The 17,773-nt window shown below is 44.0% G+C and overlaps 1 protein-coding gene across 1 annotated transcript in view; it reads left to right on the forward strand.

The window, feature by feature from the left end:
* The window catches only part of F13B (coagulation factor XIII B chain), a 228,854-nt gene extending 211,775 nt beyond the window's left edge, over positions 1-17,079 (forward strand). Inside the window, exon 12 of the mRNA XM_033962281.1 lies at positions 16,751-17,079. Within this exon, the coding sequence (XP_033818172.1) occupies positions 16,751-16,938 (188 nt within the window). The 3' untranslated portion in view covers positions 16,939-17,079. The remainder of the gene's footprint in view (positions 1-16,750) is intronic.
* The last annotated feature ends 694 nt before the right edge of the window (positions 17,080-17,773 follow it).

Consider the following 17,773-nt stretch of genomic DNA (forward strand, 5'->3'; position numbering starts at 1 on the left):
GTAAGGCGAGATTGAGTCAAATTTTTTACTTTGAATATTAGCCTGATAGCCATCTGTAATTTGTTTAGGAGAGTAGAGTTTAAACCAACATAGATAGAGCTGCAGAAATCCAGCTGGGATAGTATAAGCATTTGCATTAGTAAAGCAAAGTGACGCTCTTGAAAAAGGGTCTGATAAGTCATAGGGCCTGTTTTACAAAGCTGTGCGGTAACGGCCCCGAAGCCCATAGAGATTTAAAGGGCTTCGGGGCTGTTGCTGTGCGGCAGCTGCTAGCGTGGCTTTGTAAAACTGGCCCTTAGTCTTCTCGTATTGTACAAGGTTTTCTTCCTTAAGATCACTAAAGATACCAAGGAGGATCCAAAATATCAAATTGAAACATGCTACACTGATGGAGGAAAATCTTAAATTCATATGCTGCAATAATAAATTGAATTTACATTACATTACATTACATTTGTGATTTCTATTCCGCCTGTGCCTTGCGGTTCTAAGCGGATTACAGTTAAAAGAGATCAGGACATTACCGAGAGAATTACATTACAACGATTTAAGTAAATTACATGTTGTGGTATAGAAATACAAGTATAAGATATCTGGATTTATCGATAGAATAACTTGACAGGGTTCAAGTAGTTACAAGGTTCAGTGGGGAAAACAATATAGGCAACTGAAGAAAGAATCAGTTAAGTGGATACCTAAGGGAGATGCTTATTTAGGAGTTTGGATATTTTTGGTAAATGAGGTTCAAGGGGATGACTAGTGTGTTATTTGCTGGGGAGAGTGCATGTGCGATTGGGGAGGGGAATATTAAGTAAGGACGTGTTTTTTGAAAAGAAATGTTTTGATTTCTTTCCGAAACACTTTGATGTCTGTTGTTTTGATCATCAGTTTGGTGATGGTGGGGTCAATTTTTGCTGCCTGAGTTGCTAGAAGGCTGTCGTAAAGTTTCTTACGTCGGGTACCATTATGAGGGGGGAAGGTGAAAAGATTCTGAATTCTTCTTGATCTGGGTAGTCGGTAGCGGCAAAGACGGTTGTTCAGGTAATTGGGGGCCATACCATGGATTACTTTGAAAAGTAAGCAGTAGAGTTTGAATTGAGTTCTTGCTTTTATTGGAAGCTAGTGAGAGCCTACATAGGCGGATGTGACGTGGTCGAATTTGCTGAGCGAGTAGCTGTCTGATAGCTGTGTTCTGAACGGTCTGTAGTTGTTTTATCATAGTACTTGGGCAAGATAGGTAGAGGCTGTTGCAGTAATCTAAGGAGCTGAGTATGAGGGATTGTACAATGATCTTGAAGTGTTCTTTGGAAAATAATTTTCTCATTTTTCTTAGGTTTCGCATGGTGAAGAATGCTTTTTTTATGGTTTTGTGTATTTGTGTTTGCATTGTGCAGCCTCTGTCTAGGTGTGTTCCCAGAATTTTGAGAGTATTCTGTATTGGATATTTCAAGTTTCAAGTTTATTTGAATTTGATGTTTCGCTTATTATAATCTAAGCGAATTACATTAAAAAAAGATTTAACATATAACATTAAAATATATAATACTACATTAAAAAAGGGGCTGCGATAGACTGACAATACGGGCAAACTAAGATACATTAGGAAAAAACAAAAGGAGGTTAAAGTTACAAATTGTTGTTTCCCGTAGGGGAGAAAGAGAGGTTGTAGTAGGGAGGGTAAAACATTTGGATTGGGATATTGCTAATAGAGAAGTACCCGATTTTAGATCATAGAGATTTAAAAAAGTAAGAAATGATTAATTTTAGAGATTAAATGAGGTTTTGAAAAGAAAAGTTTTTAAATTAGTTTTAAATAGGTTAAGATCCTTAATTTCTCTAATATATAAAGGAAGAGTATTCCAGGTAAGAGGTGCCATGACTGAAAAGATGTCATGACGTCTAGTTCCTATTACTTTCAATGAAGGGACCACAAGCAACCCTTGTGAATCAGATCGGAGGAAGCGATTTAAAGTGTGAGGTATTAGAAGCAGATCTATGAATTGTGGTTCATTGGTGGATATTGTTTTAAACACTAGTAATGCTATTTTATATGTTATTCGTTGATTGATGGGCAGCCAATGTGATTTTATTAAAAAAGGAGTTACATGATCATATTTCTTCCCTTTATGAATTATTTTAATAGCGGTATTTTGTATTATTTGTAGGCGTCTTTTTTCTTTTTGGGTGATATTTAACAGAAGTGAATTGCAATAATCTAATTTGGATATTATAAGAGAGTGTATTAAGATGTTTTGGGATTGTGGTTCTAAATATTTAGACATTGAGCGGATTAAGCGTAGACGATAAAAACAGCTTTTAACTATATTGCTAATGTGCTCTTGATAAGAAAATTTGTCATCAATTATTACTCCTAATATCTTTAATGATGTTACTAATTCAATAGTTGTATTGTCTATTGAAAAAGGGGTAGAGAGTTTTAATCCTTGTTTTGATGGGAAGAGTAAAGCCTTTGTCTTTGATATATTTAAGGCGAGTTTGTTTTGTGTGAGCCAATTTTTAATTTTTTCTAATTTTTGATTGATTTGAATTATTTTGTTGGAATTTTCTGGGTTAACCGGATGAATCAGTTGGATATCGTCTGCATAGGTGTAAGTGGTGAAACCTATAGATTGGCTAAGGTTAAGTAGTGGAGATAGAAAGATGTTAAATAACAATGGAGACAAGATTTGATTGTGTTTACATCTAGTTCTGTTAGGGATGGTTTTTGTTCCTTCTCTAGTAGTAGGAATTTGGTTTTCTCCGCATTCAGTTTTAACTTGTGGTTCGTCATCCATTTTTCTACAGTTTCCAATGTTGTTTTCAGGCATCCTTTGGAGGTGGGGTCTTGGATGTTGAAGGGGAGGAGGATGAAGGATGTAGCTGAAGGATGTAATGTTTAGGGCGTCTAGGGCCGTGCCTAGGGATGCTATGAAGAGGTTGAAAAGTATGGGCAATAGAGGGGATCCTTGTGGAACTCCACAGGGGTTTGACCATGAGTCGGATAGAAGATCATTTGACTTGACTCTGTATGATCTTGTTTTGAGGAATCCTTGGAAACCAGTTGAGAACATTACCTGATATTCCTATGGCATCTAGTATCTGGAGTAGTATGGAATGGTCAACTAAGTCGAATGCTGCTGAAAGATCGAGTTGGATGATTAGTAACTTATTTCCTTTGCTGAGGTGCTGACGGGCTATGTCTAGTAGGGAAACCAGAAGTGTTTCAGTACTGTGATTGGTTCTGAATCCGGATTGAGTAGGGTGTAGGATGTGGTGGTCTTCTAGGTAATTGGCAAGATATTGTGCTACTAGACCCTCTATGAGTTTGACGTATAGAGGTATAGAAGCGATTGGTCTATAATTTGTTGGGCTGTCTATTGGGCCTTTGGGGTCTTTTAGTATGGGAGTAATTATGATTTCGCCAAGTTCCAGAGGGAACTGACCTTCCCTTAGGGTGGTTTGCAGCCATAGCGTGAGACCAGCTGTGAATTTAGTGGACGCTGTAGCTAGTAGATAAGGAGGACAGTTGTTCAAATCACATGAAGATTTGCTGTATTTTTTGTACAGCTGGTCTAGGTCTGACCATTGTGTCATTGGGAAGTCGGTCCAGATCCTATCTGCTGAGGTGGCTTCGTCTTTTGTGGGTTTTGTTAGTATCTCTTCTAAGATGTTTCGAGAGTTGTTGAATGTGGATCTGATTGTGATGATTTTGTGTTTGAAATGGTCCGCTAGTTGGGAGGCTGTTGGAGTTTGGTTTCCTAGGGTGGCGAGGTGGGGTTTGGTATCAGTGAGATTTCTGACAAGGTTGAAAAATTTTTTTGTGTCCGGTTTATTGGTGCCAATGAGTTTGAAGTAGTAGTCTGTTCTTTTTTCCTTCAGTTTGATTTTGTATTGTTTGATTTGGTGTCTCCATTCTGTTTTGGTGTGGTCTTGTTTCTGTTTTTTCCATGTCCTTTCTAATTGTCTGCATTGTCTTTTTAGGTGTAGGAGTTCGGCGTCAAACCATTTGTCTGATGGTCTGCATATTTTATTTTTTGTTTTTAGTGGTGCTAGTTTGTTTAAAACTTGTGGAGCGCCAGGTGTTTAAGAATCCTTTGGGATTATTTAGGTCTATTTCTGGGTCTACTGTGTCCCAGAATGTGGTAGGTTCGATTTTCTTTCTGGACTTGAAGCTTGTTGTGTGTGGTGTGGGTTTGTTGTTATTCTGCACCCAGTTAATTGTGAAGGTGGGACCATAAGGTGGGATGCCATGAGCCGTTGGTGATGTGGATGTTTTGTGTGTTAAGGTTGGGGGAAGTGTAAGCGGCTATATCAAATTGATGGCCCTTTTCATGCGTGGGTTCGGGATTGAGTATCTGGTAAGATAGGGTGTTGAGGTATGAAAGAATGTCCGCTACTTGTTTGGAGGTGTGGTCTTCTAAGTGGAGATTGATGTCTCCTAGGATCAGGTTATGTGTGGAGGAGAGGGAATGCTGGAGGATAAATTCTTTGAGTTCTTGTTTAGAGGTGTTCCATTTTCCTAGTGTGACAAAGCAGAGAAGGCAGTTCAGAGTTCCTGTGAGAGTGTTGTCAGAAAGTTGGCAGGCTAGAAGGTCTAGGTGGGGGGTGGAGTGCATGACTAGGACTTTAATGTTGAAGTTGTTTTTTGCAATGATTGCTAGACCTCCTCCTCTTCTCTTTTCTCTACATACTAGCTTTAGTTTGTATCCGTTTGGGCAGAATTCAGTAATGCTAGGGTCTGAGTCAGAAGTGAGCCAGGTTTCGGCTAGGAAGAGGCAACCTAGATTATCTTTGATCAGCCAGTCTTTGATTAGTTCTGTCTTTGGGTTGATAGATCGTATATTCATATATGTGCATGCTATTGATGTGAATTTTATGAGAGGGTGAGTAGTTAGTGTTCTGGAAGGTGTTTGAAGTTTTTGTGGTCTTGTCTTAGGTTTTGTTGGGGGTCTTTTTCCCCAGATTGTGAGAATGTTTTTGTGGTTGGATGATGGACAAGGTGTCAGGGTTCTGGGGGTTTGGACTTTCCTGTTGGGTTGAACCAGTCTGTGTGTTGTTGTGAGGGTGGGTATAGAATGTGTGTGGTATCCTGCAGTTTTCCATTTCTCTATGAGTAGGGAGAGCAGTAGTAGGACTAGGATGAGTTTAAATGTGCGTGTTGCCATTTTTGTGTGTAAAAAGGGATGTTGGTTCTGGAGTTGGTTCTGGATGTTGGTTCTGGAGTTGGTTCTGGAGTTGGTTCTGGAAAACCTTCCATATGCTGAGAGATTGGAGAAACTGGGTCTCTTTTCCCTGGAGAAGAGGAGACTTAGAGGGGATATGATAGAGACTTATAAGATCATGAAGGGCATAGAGAGAGTAGAGAGGGACAGATTCTTCACACTTTCAAAAAATAAAAGAACAAGAGGGCATCTGGAAAAGTTGAAAGGGGACAGATTCAAAACAAATGCTAGGAAGTTCTTCTTTACCCAACGTGTGGTGGACACCTGGAATGCGCTTCCAGAGAATGTAATAGGGCAGAGTACGGTACTGGGATTTAAGAAAGGATTGGACGGTTTCCTGCTGGAAAAGAGGATAGAGGGGTATAAATAGAGGATTTCTGCACAGGTCCTGGACCTGTTGGGCCGCCGCGTGAGCGGACTGCTGGGCATGATGGACCTCAGGTCTGACCCAGCAGAGGCATTGCTTATGTTCTTATGTTCTTAGTTCTTTGCTCTATTGGTGTTATCTGTCTCTTTGGATTGCCTATGCCTGAGTGGTGAGAGTTGTTCTTAGTGCTTTTAGATGTTTAAACAGGATAGTGTGAGATGAATACAACAATTACAATATTAAGGTACAACCAACAAAATTAAGTATAGCAATATTACAAGGTAATATTACAAGGTAATTTACAATTAACCGATTAAGTATAGCAAGGTATACCAACTGTTGAGTATAACTAGGTACAGCAGGTTACTTGAGAGTGAAGCTAACTGATAACCTGATCCTGGCGGGGGACAAGTTTTACAAATTAAGTATAACAAGGTTTACCCACAAATTAAGTTTAACAAGGTATTCCAGCCTTTGCATATGGTAAGGTATAGCAACAAGTTTTTTTGATTCCTGCTGACACTGGGTTAGTACTTGTTCCCTAGATCTTTTGTGCTCCTGATCTATAGGATCCTTCCAGGATTGGAAACTGGCCTCAGCGCATGACTTGAACCCCGTTTCCCAATCCTGGCGTGCCGTTGCAAGATCTCCTTTTAGCTTGCCTACCTCCGCCTCGAGTGCTGCTAGGGTAGTAGCCCTCATATCTCCCGGCAAGTTAGGTAATACTTCAGGGCGAGAGCTAACCTCTGGTATTCCTACCCCCGTAGACCCGAACGCTTGTTGTCCTCTCCTTGTTTCTGGAAGATGTGACCACTGCACAATGTCAGGGTGCCAAATCCTCTCACATACTAATTGGGCCACCCTATCTCCAACCTGTACCCTATACTCAGCATTCCCCTGATTCACCAGGAGCACTGACACGTTTCCCCTGAAATCTGGGTCGACCACCCCAGCAGCAACATCGACTGAGTGTGTTAGTGCTAACCCAGACCGTGGGGCTATCCGTAGATAGGCACCTGGTGGAGGGGATACTTGGATATCAGTCTTCACCAGGGCCCTTCCCTTAGGGGGAATAATTTGCTCCTGGGCGGCATAAAGGTCGTAGCCTGCTGCCTTAGGGAAAGCCCTAGTGGGCGCTATGGCCTTATCCGAAAGTGGAGCCCATCGAATCGTAGGCCTCCAGCTCTGAGGCCTCGGTGCCCTTGATCGATGCCCTCTTCCCGTTGGGATCGTTGTTCTCCCTTCTACTCGGCTTCCTAGCACACATTTCCCAGGGTTTCCCTTTCTCTCTGGAATCCCTATCTTAGCTTGCACTAGCCAGTCTCTACCTAAAATTAGAGGGTAGGGTGCTGAGTCTAATACAGCTACATATATGTGGGTTTTTTCCCTACCATATTCTATGGACAAGGGGGACAGCGGATATTCCCTGGATTCCCCGTGAATACAAGTAATGGGGACCTTCTTGGCCCCTAAGTACTTGTCTTCTCCTAGGTCTTTCCAAAGCTGGCTTGAAGCCACGGACTGTTCCGCCCCAGTGTCAATAATAGCCGAGACCTCCCTTCCTGCAACCGAGACTAACACCCGGTACTCTTCAGGGATCTTAGCACTGGTCCCCTGGGTGACCATAAGGTCCTTACGAACCCTGCAAAACCTTTGGGTATGCCCAGCCTTCCCACACCGAAAACAGGTGAGGGTCTTTCCTGCAGCGGGTTCGTTATGCTTGACATACCCTGAGGTTTTCCCTGTCTGTCCCTGGCCTACGGTTATCCTGGATTTTCCCAGACTCTGGGTAGAGGTTACTTGCTCGCCTTCAGCAGCCACCTGGGCATCCAAATATGCCTCAGCAACCTCCAGAGTCTGGGCTAAGGTTTTACAGCCTTGCCTCCTGACCCATCCCCTCAAATTTTTAGGGGCTGATTCCAAGAACTGTTCCCTAATAATTTCCAGGACTAAAGCCCTGGGGTCTCCCAGCCAAGGGTATAGCCATCGCTCGGCCAGTTTGGACAGTTTTTGTACAAGTGCCTTAGGCCTCTCTTTCTCCTGCATTATGGTAGTCCTAAAACGCTGCCTGTAATGCTCAGAAGTGTAGCCTAAGTATTCTAGGATATGACTCTTAACAGCCTGATAATCATTGGCCAATTCAGGGGCTAATGTCTGGAAAGCAGACAGGGTTTCTCCCGCTAAACAGGGTAGAAGCCTAACCGCCCACTGACCCTGAGGCCAACCAGCAGCAGTAGCTACCCTCTCAAAAGCTGACAGAAACTCATCCGGAGCATCTGCTGGAGTTATTTTACACAGGTTTAACAACGAGAGGGGGGTAGCTGCTCCTGTGGTTTGCTGAATGGCACTCAGTCCTGAGTCACTGCCCGTAGCTGGTGGGGGTCTCTGCAAAATTTGAGAAAGTACCTTGGTTTGCTCCCCCATTGCCAGTACCATCTCATCATGCTGTCTGCAAGACATCTCCTGGGACCTGTACCATAGTTCTTGATTGGTTTTCAACACGGCCTGTAAGTCCTCGCTTTGTTTCTGTCTCTCAGCTGCCAGGAACGCCATCAGCTGTTGTTGGTCCATCTTCTCCCCGGCCTGAAACAGAAACAAACAGAAAGACCAACCCAAGTGCGATACTTCAAAAATAGGTTAGCCAATCTCCCTCACCAACCCCTTAGCTCAGGTACTCTTACCAGAGCGATTGGTGAGTCTGCACCTTTGGTTTTTGGGCCTCCTTGACCCCCAGTCGCTTGTCTGCGTTTCTGTCCTCTTATATCAGTGCTGAGGTCCTCCTCCGACTCAGGTTCTCCAGCTCTTCTTCAGCCTTGGATTCACCACGAACCGGTAGGATCCCTCTGGTCTCCTTCAGCAGGAACGACCGGACACCGGATTCCCACAGGACAGAAACCAATATAACAAACTAAAATAACAAGCTAACACAACAAATTAGCTATAGTCCAAACCTTTTTTTTTTTTTTTTCTCAACTATATCAAAAAAAATTTTTTTTTCAAAGTTCACTGAATGTCCAGCAGGAGGCGCAACATCCCACTCCTGATACCAATTGTGGCGTTGCCGGCGCCTGTGGATATGGTAGGCTCCGGTCAAAGCACACGATTACTCACGCCTGACGTGCTTCCATAAAGTTGGAAGTCCTGCTGGTCTCAAGGTTCATTCATAAAGCATGAAACAAAAATCAAAAAGAGTCAGTTTATAGTTCATGCCAACAATCACTTTATTGTGGGCTTATACTGGGAGCCAACTTCCATTCAGTCTGGACTCCAAGTCATCAATATAAGTTCCCAAAACAAAACAAAGCTGATGAAAAAATAATTAAGTCTCAGCTCTCACCTTTAAACCGGTAAGTAACATAAAAGTACTTTGCAAAATAATTGCCATCAGATGCCTGAGAGATAACTCTCCAAAAACAATGTTGCAATCTTTAAAGTCAGACAGTTAGCTAAGACTGCTATTAGCACTGCCTGTAGTGCTGTGTCCAAGCCTGAGAGGTAAGTAGGCTTGGCCCCAGCCAGCTCCAAAGGAGTTGGTGGGGGAGGGGAGTAAGCGAATCCACAAAAAAATATTTCTGTTATAACAGAATGCCCAAATGGCCCCACAAACCCATCCAGTTGTACAGTGGATTCTCCCCAAACTTACTTCCTCATTCTTCAGCATTCACAACACAAAATATAAACTTAACAATGCAGTTTTCTTCAATAAAAAAAAACGTTTTGTTTTTTTTCAAGCTCCCTTAAAGGGAAAAGTTCAGCACTGCTCTCCTTCTTCCCTCAACTGCAAACAGCTGCTGAGAAGCAGTCTAAACAATTTGCTCACCTGAGCAGGAAGACAAAAAGTCCCACAAATATGTATCCTAATGTTCCTCCATAGGCATACCTTCAGGAATATCAACAGTTTCCTGGCAATCCATCGGTTCTAGCTCTGCTGACTGGTTAGTCCCAGGGTCAGGGTCAAAATCTAGCATCTCAACATCAGTAGAGTAGTGAGGATCAGGAGCATTGTCCTGGACACCTCCTTCCTGAGCTGGCTCAGGGCAGACTCCCTTCCTTCCCCTCAGAGCAGCTTCTATTACGTTTAGCCGGGCACGCCCAGTTCTCTGAGGGGGAGGGCCAGCCTGCAGCTTTTGCCTAACTCTCTTAGGAGCAGCAATCAACTTCTGCAGCTGAGAGTTAGTAGGTGAAGTGGGAGTGATCTCAGGCTGTCCCAGGCTGTTACGCTCAGCATCCTCCACTCCCTGGAGCTCAGCTAACTGAGATTTAAAGGGAAATGAACCACCTTCCCTATTCTTCCCCTCTGGCTTGTCACATTGATCAGCCCTTCTCAGGGCTGGGATAGGTTTAGACAAACCCCTGCCTGTCACAAACCGAGCTTTAAGGCTAGGGGTGTGACATACCCCCACCCTTTGATTCTGGCCTTCCCTAACCTCCAGGGGAGTATGGCTCTCCTCCTGCATCCTGGATAGGGTGTCAACGTTTGTGCTTAGTTTGCCCGGGCGATGGTCAATAACGTTTCCTGGGTTTGTTAATTTTTTTCCCTGGAGTTAGAGAGGGTGTATCTGGGTCCTGGAAATCCTCGGGCCACCTTAGAATGGGGGGCTCATAATAACTTCCTGAGCTCTCATTGTCCCGACCATTTGGAGTTTCTAACCCTTCAACCCTCTGGGCTAAAGCTGTTATGACCTGCGTCATGCCCCCTAACTCGTCCTTCTTCACTTGTATGAGTTGTTCTTTCAACTCCACCAAGTCTTGTTCCATCTCTTTGAAGGTATCCAAGACTTTTTCGAAGTGTTGGGCATGCTGTTCCAATTGTTCTCCCTGAGCCTGCTGTTTTGCCGCCCAACTCTCCGCTTTCCCTGTTTTCTTGGCTAGTTCACCGCAAGCAGTCTTCATTTCTTTCATACTACTCTGCACTGCTTGGTGTTGGGCTTGATTTTCAGTCATCTGCCCTTGAACTACCTTTAACTGGGCAGTCATCTGTTCTATCAGATGGTTAAGTTTTTTTGATTCCTGCTGACACTGGGTTAGTACTTGTTCCCTAGATCTTTTGTGCTCCTGATCTATAGGATCCTTCCAGGATTGGAAACTGGCCTCAGCGCATGACTTGAACCCCGTTTCCCAATCCTGGCGTGCCGTTGCAAGATCTCCTTTTAGCTTGCCTACCTCCGCCTCGAGTGCTGCTAGGGTAGTAGCCCTCATATCTCCCGGCAAGTTAGGTAATACTTCAGGGCGAGAGCTAACCTCTGGTATTCCTACCCCCGTAGACCCGAACGCTTGTTGTCCTCTCCTTGTTTCTGGAAGATGTGACCACTGCACAATGTCAGGGTGCCAAATCCTCTCACATACTAATTGGGCCACCCTATCTCCAACCTGTACCCTATACTCAGCATTCCCCTGATTCACCAGGAGCACTGACACGTTTCCCCTGAAATCTGGGTCGACCACCCCAGCAGCAACATCGACTGAGTGTGTTAGTGCTAACCCAGACCGTGGGGCTATCCGTAGATAGGCACCTGGTGGAGGGGATACTTGGATATCAGTCTTCACCAGGGCCCTTCCCTTAGGGGGAATAATTTGCTCCTGGGCGGCATAAAGGTCGTAGCCTGCTGCCTTAGGGAAAGCCCTAGTGGGCGCTATGGCCTTATCCGAAAGTGGAGCCCATCGAATCGTAGGCCTCCAGCTCTGAGGCCTCGGTGCCCTTGATCGATGCCCTCTTCCCGTTGGGATCGTTGTTCTCCCTTCTACTCGGCTTCCTAGCACACATTTCCCAGGGTTTCCCTTTCTCTCTGGAATCCCTATCTTAGCTTGCACTAGCCAGTCTCTACCTAAAATTAGAGGGTAGGGTGCTGAGTCTAATACAGCTACATATATGTGGGTTTTTTCCCTACCATATTCTATGGACAAGGGGGACAGCGGATATTCCCTGGATTCCCTGTGAATACAAGTAATGGGGACCTTCTTGGCCCCTAAGTACTTGTCTTCTCCTAGGTCTTTCCAAAGCTGGCTTGAAGCCACGGACTGTTCCGCCCCAGTGTCAATAATAGCCGAGACCTCCCTTCCTGCAACCGAGACTAACACCCGGTACTCTTCAGGGATCTTAGCACTGGTCCCCTGGGTGACCATAAGGTCCTTACGAACCCTGCAAAACCTTTGGGTATGCCCAGCCTGCCCACACCGAAAACAGGTGAGGGTCTTTCCTGCAGCGGGTTCGTTATGCTTGACATACCCTGAGGTTTTCCCTGTCTGTCCCTGGCCTACGGTTATCCTGGATTTTCCCAGACTCTGGGTAGAGGTTACTTGCTCGCCTTCAGCAGCCACCTGGGCATCCAAATATGCCTCAGCAACCTCCAGAGTCTGGGCTAAGGTTTTACAGCCTTGCCTCCTGATCCATCCCCTCAAATTTTTAGGGGCTGATTCCAAGAACTGTTCCCTAATAATTTCCAGGACTAAAGCCCTGGGGTCTCCCAGCCAAGGGTATAGCCATCGCTCGGCCAGTTTGGACAGTTTTTGTACAAGTGCCTTAGGCCTCTCTTTCTCCTACATTATGGTAGTCCTAAAACGCTGCCTGTAATGCTCAGAAGTGTAGCCTAAGTATTCTAGGATATGACTCTTAACAGCCTGATAATCATTGGCCAATTCAGGGGCTAATGTCTGGAAAGCAGACAGGGTTTCTCCCGCTAAACAGGGTAGAAGCCTAACCGCCCACTGACCCTGAGGCCAACCAGCAGCAGTAGCTACCCTCTCAAAAGCTGACAGAAACTCATCCGGAGCATCTGCTGGAGTTATTTTACACAGGTTTAACAACGAGAGGGGGGTAGCTGCTCCTGTGGTTTGCTGAATGGCACTCAGTCCTGAGTCACTGCCCGTAGCTGGTGGGGGTCTCTGCAAAATTTGAGAAAGTACCTTGGTTTGCTCCCCCATTGCCAGTACCATCTCATCATGCTGTCTGCGAGACATCTCCTGGGACCTGTACCATAGTTCTTGATTGGTTTTCAACACGGCCTGTAAGTCCTCGCTTTGTTTCTGTCTCTCAGCTGCCAGGAACGCCATCAGCTGTTGTTGGTCCATCTTCTCCCCGGCCTGAAACAGAAACAAACAGAAAGACCAACCCAAGTGCGATACTTCAAAAATAGGTTAGCCAATCTCCCTCACCAACCCCTTAGCTCAGGTACTCTTACCAGAGCGATTGGTGAGTCTGCGCCTTTGGTTTTTGGGCCTCCTTGACCCCCAGTCGCTTGTCTGCGTTTCTGTCCTCTTATATCAGTGCTGAGGTCCTCCTCCGACTCAGGTTCTCCAGCTCTTCTTCAGCCTTGGATTCACCACGAACCGGTAGGATCCCTCTGGTCTCCTTCAGCAGGAACGACCGGACACCGGATTCCCACAGGACAGAAACCAATATAACAAACTAAAATAACAAGCTAACACAACAAATTAGCTATAGTCCAAACCTTTTTTTTTTTTTTTCTCAACTATATCAAAAAATTTTTTTTTTCAAAGTTCACTGAATGTCCAGCAGGAGGCGCAACATCCCACTCCTGATACCAATTGTGGCGTTGCCGGCGCCTGTGGATATGGTAGGCTCCGGTCAAAGCACACGATTACTCACGCCTGACGTGCTTCCATAAAGTTGGAAGTCCTGTTGGTCTCAAGGTTCATTCATAAAGCATGAAACAAAAATCAAAAAGAGTCAGTTTATAGTTCATGCCAACAATCACTTTATTGTGGGCTTATACTGGGAGCCAACTTCCATTCAGTCTGGATTCCAAGTCATCAATATAAGTTCCCAAAACAAAACAAAGCTGATGAAAAAATAATTAAGTCTCAGCTCTCACCTTTAAACCGGTAAGTAACATAAAAGTACTTTGCAAAATAATTGCCATCAGATGCCTGAGAGATAACTCTCCAAAAACAATGTTGCAATCTTTAAAGTCAGACAGTTAGCTAAGACTGCTATTAGCACTGCCTGTAGTGCTGTGTCCAAGCCTGAGAGGTAAGTAGGCTTGGCCCCAGCCAGCTCCAAAGGAGTTGGTGGGGGAGGGGAGTAAGCGAATCCACAAAAAAATATTTCTGTTATAACAGAATGCCCAAATGGCCCCACAAACCCATTCAGTTGTACAGTGGATTCTCCCCAAACTTACTTCCTCATTCTTCAGCATTCACAACACAAAATATAAACTTAACAATGCAGTTTTCTTCAATAAAAAAAAACGTTTGTTTTTTTTTCAAGCTCCCTTAAAGGGAAAAGTTCAGCACTGCTCTCCTTCTTCCCTCAACTGCAAACAGCTGCTGAGAAGCAGTCTAAACAATTTGCTCACCTGAGCAGGAAGACAAAAAGTCCCACAAATATGTATCCTAATGTTCCTCCATAGGCATACCTTCAGGAATATCAACAGTTTCCTGGCAATCCATCGGTTCTAGCTCTGCTGACTGGTTAGTCCCAGGGTCAGGGTCAAAATCTAGCATCTCAACATCAGTAGAGTAGTGAGGATCAGGAGCATTGTCCTGGACACCTCCTTCCTGAGCTGGCTCAGGGCAGACTCCCTTCCTTCCCCTCAGAGCAGCTTCTATTACGTTTAGCCGGGCACGCCCAGTTCTCTGAGGGGGAGGGCCAGCCTGCAGCTTTTGCCTAACTCTCTTAGGAGCAGCAATCAACTTCTGCAGCTGAGAGTTAGTAGGTGAAGTGGGAGTGATCTCAGGCTGTCCCAGGCTGTTACGCTCAGCATCCTCCACTCCCTGGAGCTCAGCTAACTGAGATTTAAAGGGAAATGAACCACCTTCCCTATTCTTCCCCTCTGGCTTGTCACATTGATCAGCCCTTCTCAGGGCTGGGATAGGTTTAGACAAACCCCTGCCTGTCACAAACCGAGCTTTAAGGCTAGGGGTGTGACAATAGGAACTGGGCAACATATTGGGAAAGGGGGAGCCTCTTTCGCAAAGATAGGCTTCACCTTAACCAGGCTGGAGCCAGGCTGCTTTCATCAACATTTATAAAGGAGATAGAGCAACTTTAAAACTAGAATATGGGATAATGAGCATGGTTCGGAACAAAGTAACTTTAAAAGATATCATTATAAAAAGGAAGACAGAGCATCCTGATAGCAAGATTGCAATACAAGCCACATTAGATCAGGTTTCCTTAAATACAGAGCAAGCTGATTTTAAAGATGGCAAATTATCCATGCCAACTGCTAAGGAAATTGTAAATAGATATGCCAAACATTGCTTGAAATGTCTGTATTGAGAAGGGGTAAAACGTGAACCTCGTGGATCTTAACTGCACATCCTTAAAAATCTTCATTTATTGACAGCTGAGGTTTCAGATTTCATGTCTGCAGGTCTGCAATTTAGCCCCTCATTCCACCGCTGTAAATGTTGCCATTTCTGACCCTATGGATCTGTGCTGACAATGTTATTAATAATAGGTCTGTATTGAGAAATTTCCCTCCAAGAATTGAGAAATTTCCCAACAATACTCATTACCTACTGGCACAACAATAAATCTTTGAAGTAAAATTGTGAAAAAACTGTACATAATAGAAGAAAACTAAGAACAGTTCTGGAATCAGCATAACAAAAGTGAGATAGTATCACATATTAGTTTTCAGTCATCCGAAATCATGCAGACTAGTGTTGAGTGAAATTGTTTTCACTCAACAAATAGTTAAGCTCTGGAACTCATTGCCAGAGGATGTGGTAACAAGCAGTTAGTGTATCTGGGTTTAAAAATGGTTTGGACAATTTTATGGAGGAAAAGTCCATAGTCTGCTATTGAGTTAGACATGGAGAAGCCACTGCTTGCCCTGGGATTCGTAGCATGAAATGTTGCTACTATTTGGGTTTCTGCCAGGTACATTTGTCCTGGATTGGTCACCGTTGCAAACAAGATACTGGGCTAGATGGACCATTGGTTTGACCATGGCTATTCTTATGTTCTTATGCCAAGCCCACTTGTAAGAATGCTTATAAATAACATTATATCAGTTTATGCATCTAGAGTTAGGCACGTACATTGGTGCTCCTAGCCAATGTAGGTGCCTATCTTAATTGATTAATAGGCTAAATTGGCACTAATTGCAATAACACCTCATAATTAATGTTAATTGGACTTAAATGAAAGTTAGGCACCTAACTTGGTAGGCGCCTACTACAAAGTGGTATGCATCTAGTCCAGGGATCTCAAAGTCCCTCCTTGAGGGCTGTAATCCAGTCAGGTTTTCTTGATTTCCCCAATGAATATGCATGAGATCTATGTGCATGCACTGCTTTCAATGCATATTCATTGGGGAAATCCTGAATACCCAACTGGATTGTGGCCCTCAAGGAGGGACTTTGAGATCCCTGATCTAGTCCAAAGCTCGTACATAGTAAAAAGTAAGTATGGTTAGAGGAGTAATGTGGGCATGATTGATTTAAGTGCCTGTTTTGTGACTTAGGTGCTGTTGTGCATATAAGGGGCAGACATTTAGGCCAAGAAAACCCTAAAAGTTAGGACATCTAGTGTTGCCTAATGCCATTTAGGCAGCCCTAAGCATACTTTACAGTATGTCTAACTTTTATAGAATCATGATTAGCGCTGCACTATTTGAGTAGTTTGATTATTGCTCCCATACTCTATAAGCTATAAATAGTGACTTTTTTTGGCAAGAATATCCCATTCTGAAATGCAAATCTAATTCAGCTAATTGATTATTCACTATTGGAGGAAACAGATCATTATTGTTTTCAGGTCATGTGAAGCATTCGGAATGGATTTGCTCTGTCATCCTCTTAGCTTAGCTGGGTAATGCTCTGGGGACACTTCTGTCTAATGTAAATACAGTATATACAGCAACTTTTGCTTTTAGTAATGGGGATAGCTTGAGTAAATAAGTTCTAAGAATGTGTGTGATTAGATCTGTCCTGTTTTATCAATGGAATTCCTTTTCTCTCTTTTAAGTTTATTATTTTAATTTGTAAACCACCCTGATCCGACAAGGCTGGGTAGTATATCAAGTTTTTTAATAAACATAAACATCACCTAACATGAGTTGTAAATTATATGTGTTATAATAAACTTGAAGTTTAACAGTGCTCGTAAATGTCAGAAGATTCATTCTTAATCAAATATTATTTTATGACACTATAGGCCAATCTTTACTCATATTTTTATCATTTCCTTTAGAGCCATGCATTTTATCTCAGGAAGAAATGGAGAATAATAACTTAGAACCAAGATGGTTTTATGACAACAGAAGCTACCTTTACCATGGCGACTACATTGAATTCAGATGTAAAATTGGATATAATGCAGTGTCTGAATTAAGACCCCAGTGCAACCTGGGACAGCTAAAATATCCCAAATGTGTTTAGAAAGGAAAAGATGCTCAATACCTCTATTTCAAAATCAGTGTGATTTATAAAGGAAATAACTTGTTCTATTACCGTGTTTCCCCGATGGTAAGACACTGTCTTATTTTTTTTGGAAGGCCAAAATATGCTCTAGGGCTTATTTTCGGGGGGATGCCTTATTTACCCTTTCATGTCCCCTCTGTATCTCTATCCTTATTCAGTAGGTCCTGCTTACCCTTTCTCTTCTTTGTGTCACTATCTCCATTTTCAGCTTTCCCACCCTTTTCCTTTGTTACTGCACCCTGTAGCTAGAATCTTTCCACCCTCCCTCCACTCCGGCCCAGCCCAGTATGAAAGATTTCCTTTTGTTTCCCTCCCCTCTCTCTTTCTCTCTCTCTTCTCCTCCCTCACCCACGAGTCCTGCATCTGGCCCTCTCCCTTCTACCTGCACCTGGCAACACCCCCCTGCTCCGCGGCTCTCTTCAGCAACTTGTCAGCAGCGGTGATCAAGACAAGCTACTGACATCGAGGCCTTCCCTCTACGAGTCCCGCCTTTGTGGAAAAAGGAAGTTGAAACAAGCGGGACTCGCAGAGGGTAGGCCCCGACGTCAGAAGCTTGTGTCGATCGCTGCTGCTGAGTTGCCGAAGAGAGCCGCGGAGCAGGGGATGTGGCCGGAAGCAGGTAGAAGGGAGAGGGAGATAGGAAGGCTGTAGATCTCCGGAGCATGACACCGACCCCGGCCAGGATGATTTCTTTTTCAGGCGTGCATCTTACAAGTCCGGCGTCGCGGTGGGAAATAGCCATGCTGAGCAGTGAGCTCAGCACTACACAGATGAAAGCCTTGCTTGCTGATTG

Source organism: Geotrypetes seraphini, chromosome 10 (assembly GCF_902459505.1).
Source record: "Geotrypetes seraphini chromosome 10, aGeoSer1.1, whole genome shotgun sequence".
In the NCBI taxonomy this organism is placed as follows: domain Eukaryota; kingdom Metazoa; phylum Chordata; class Amphibia; order Gymnophiona; family Dermophiidae; genus Geotrypetes; species Geotrypetes seraphini.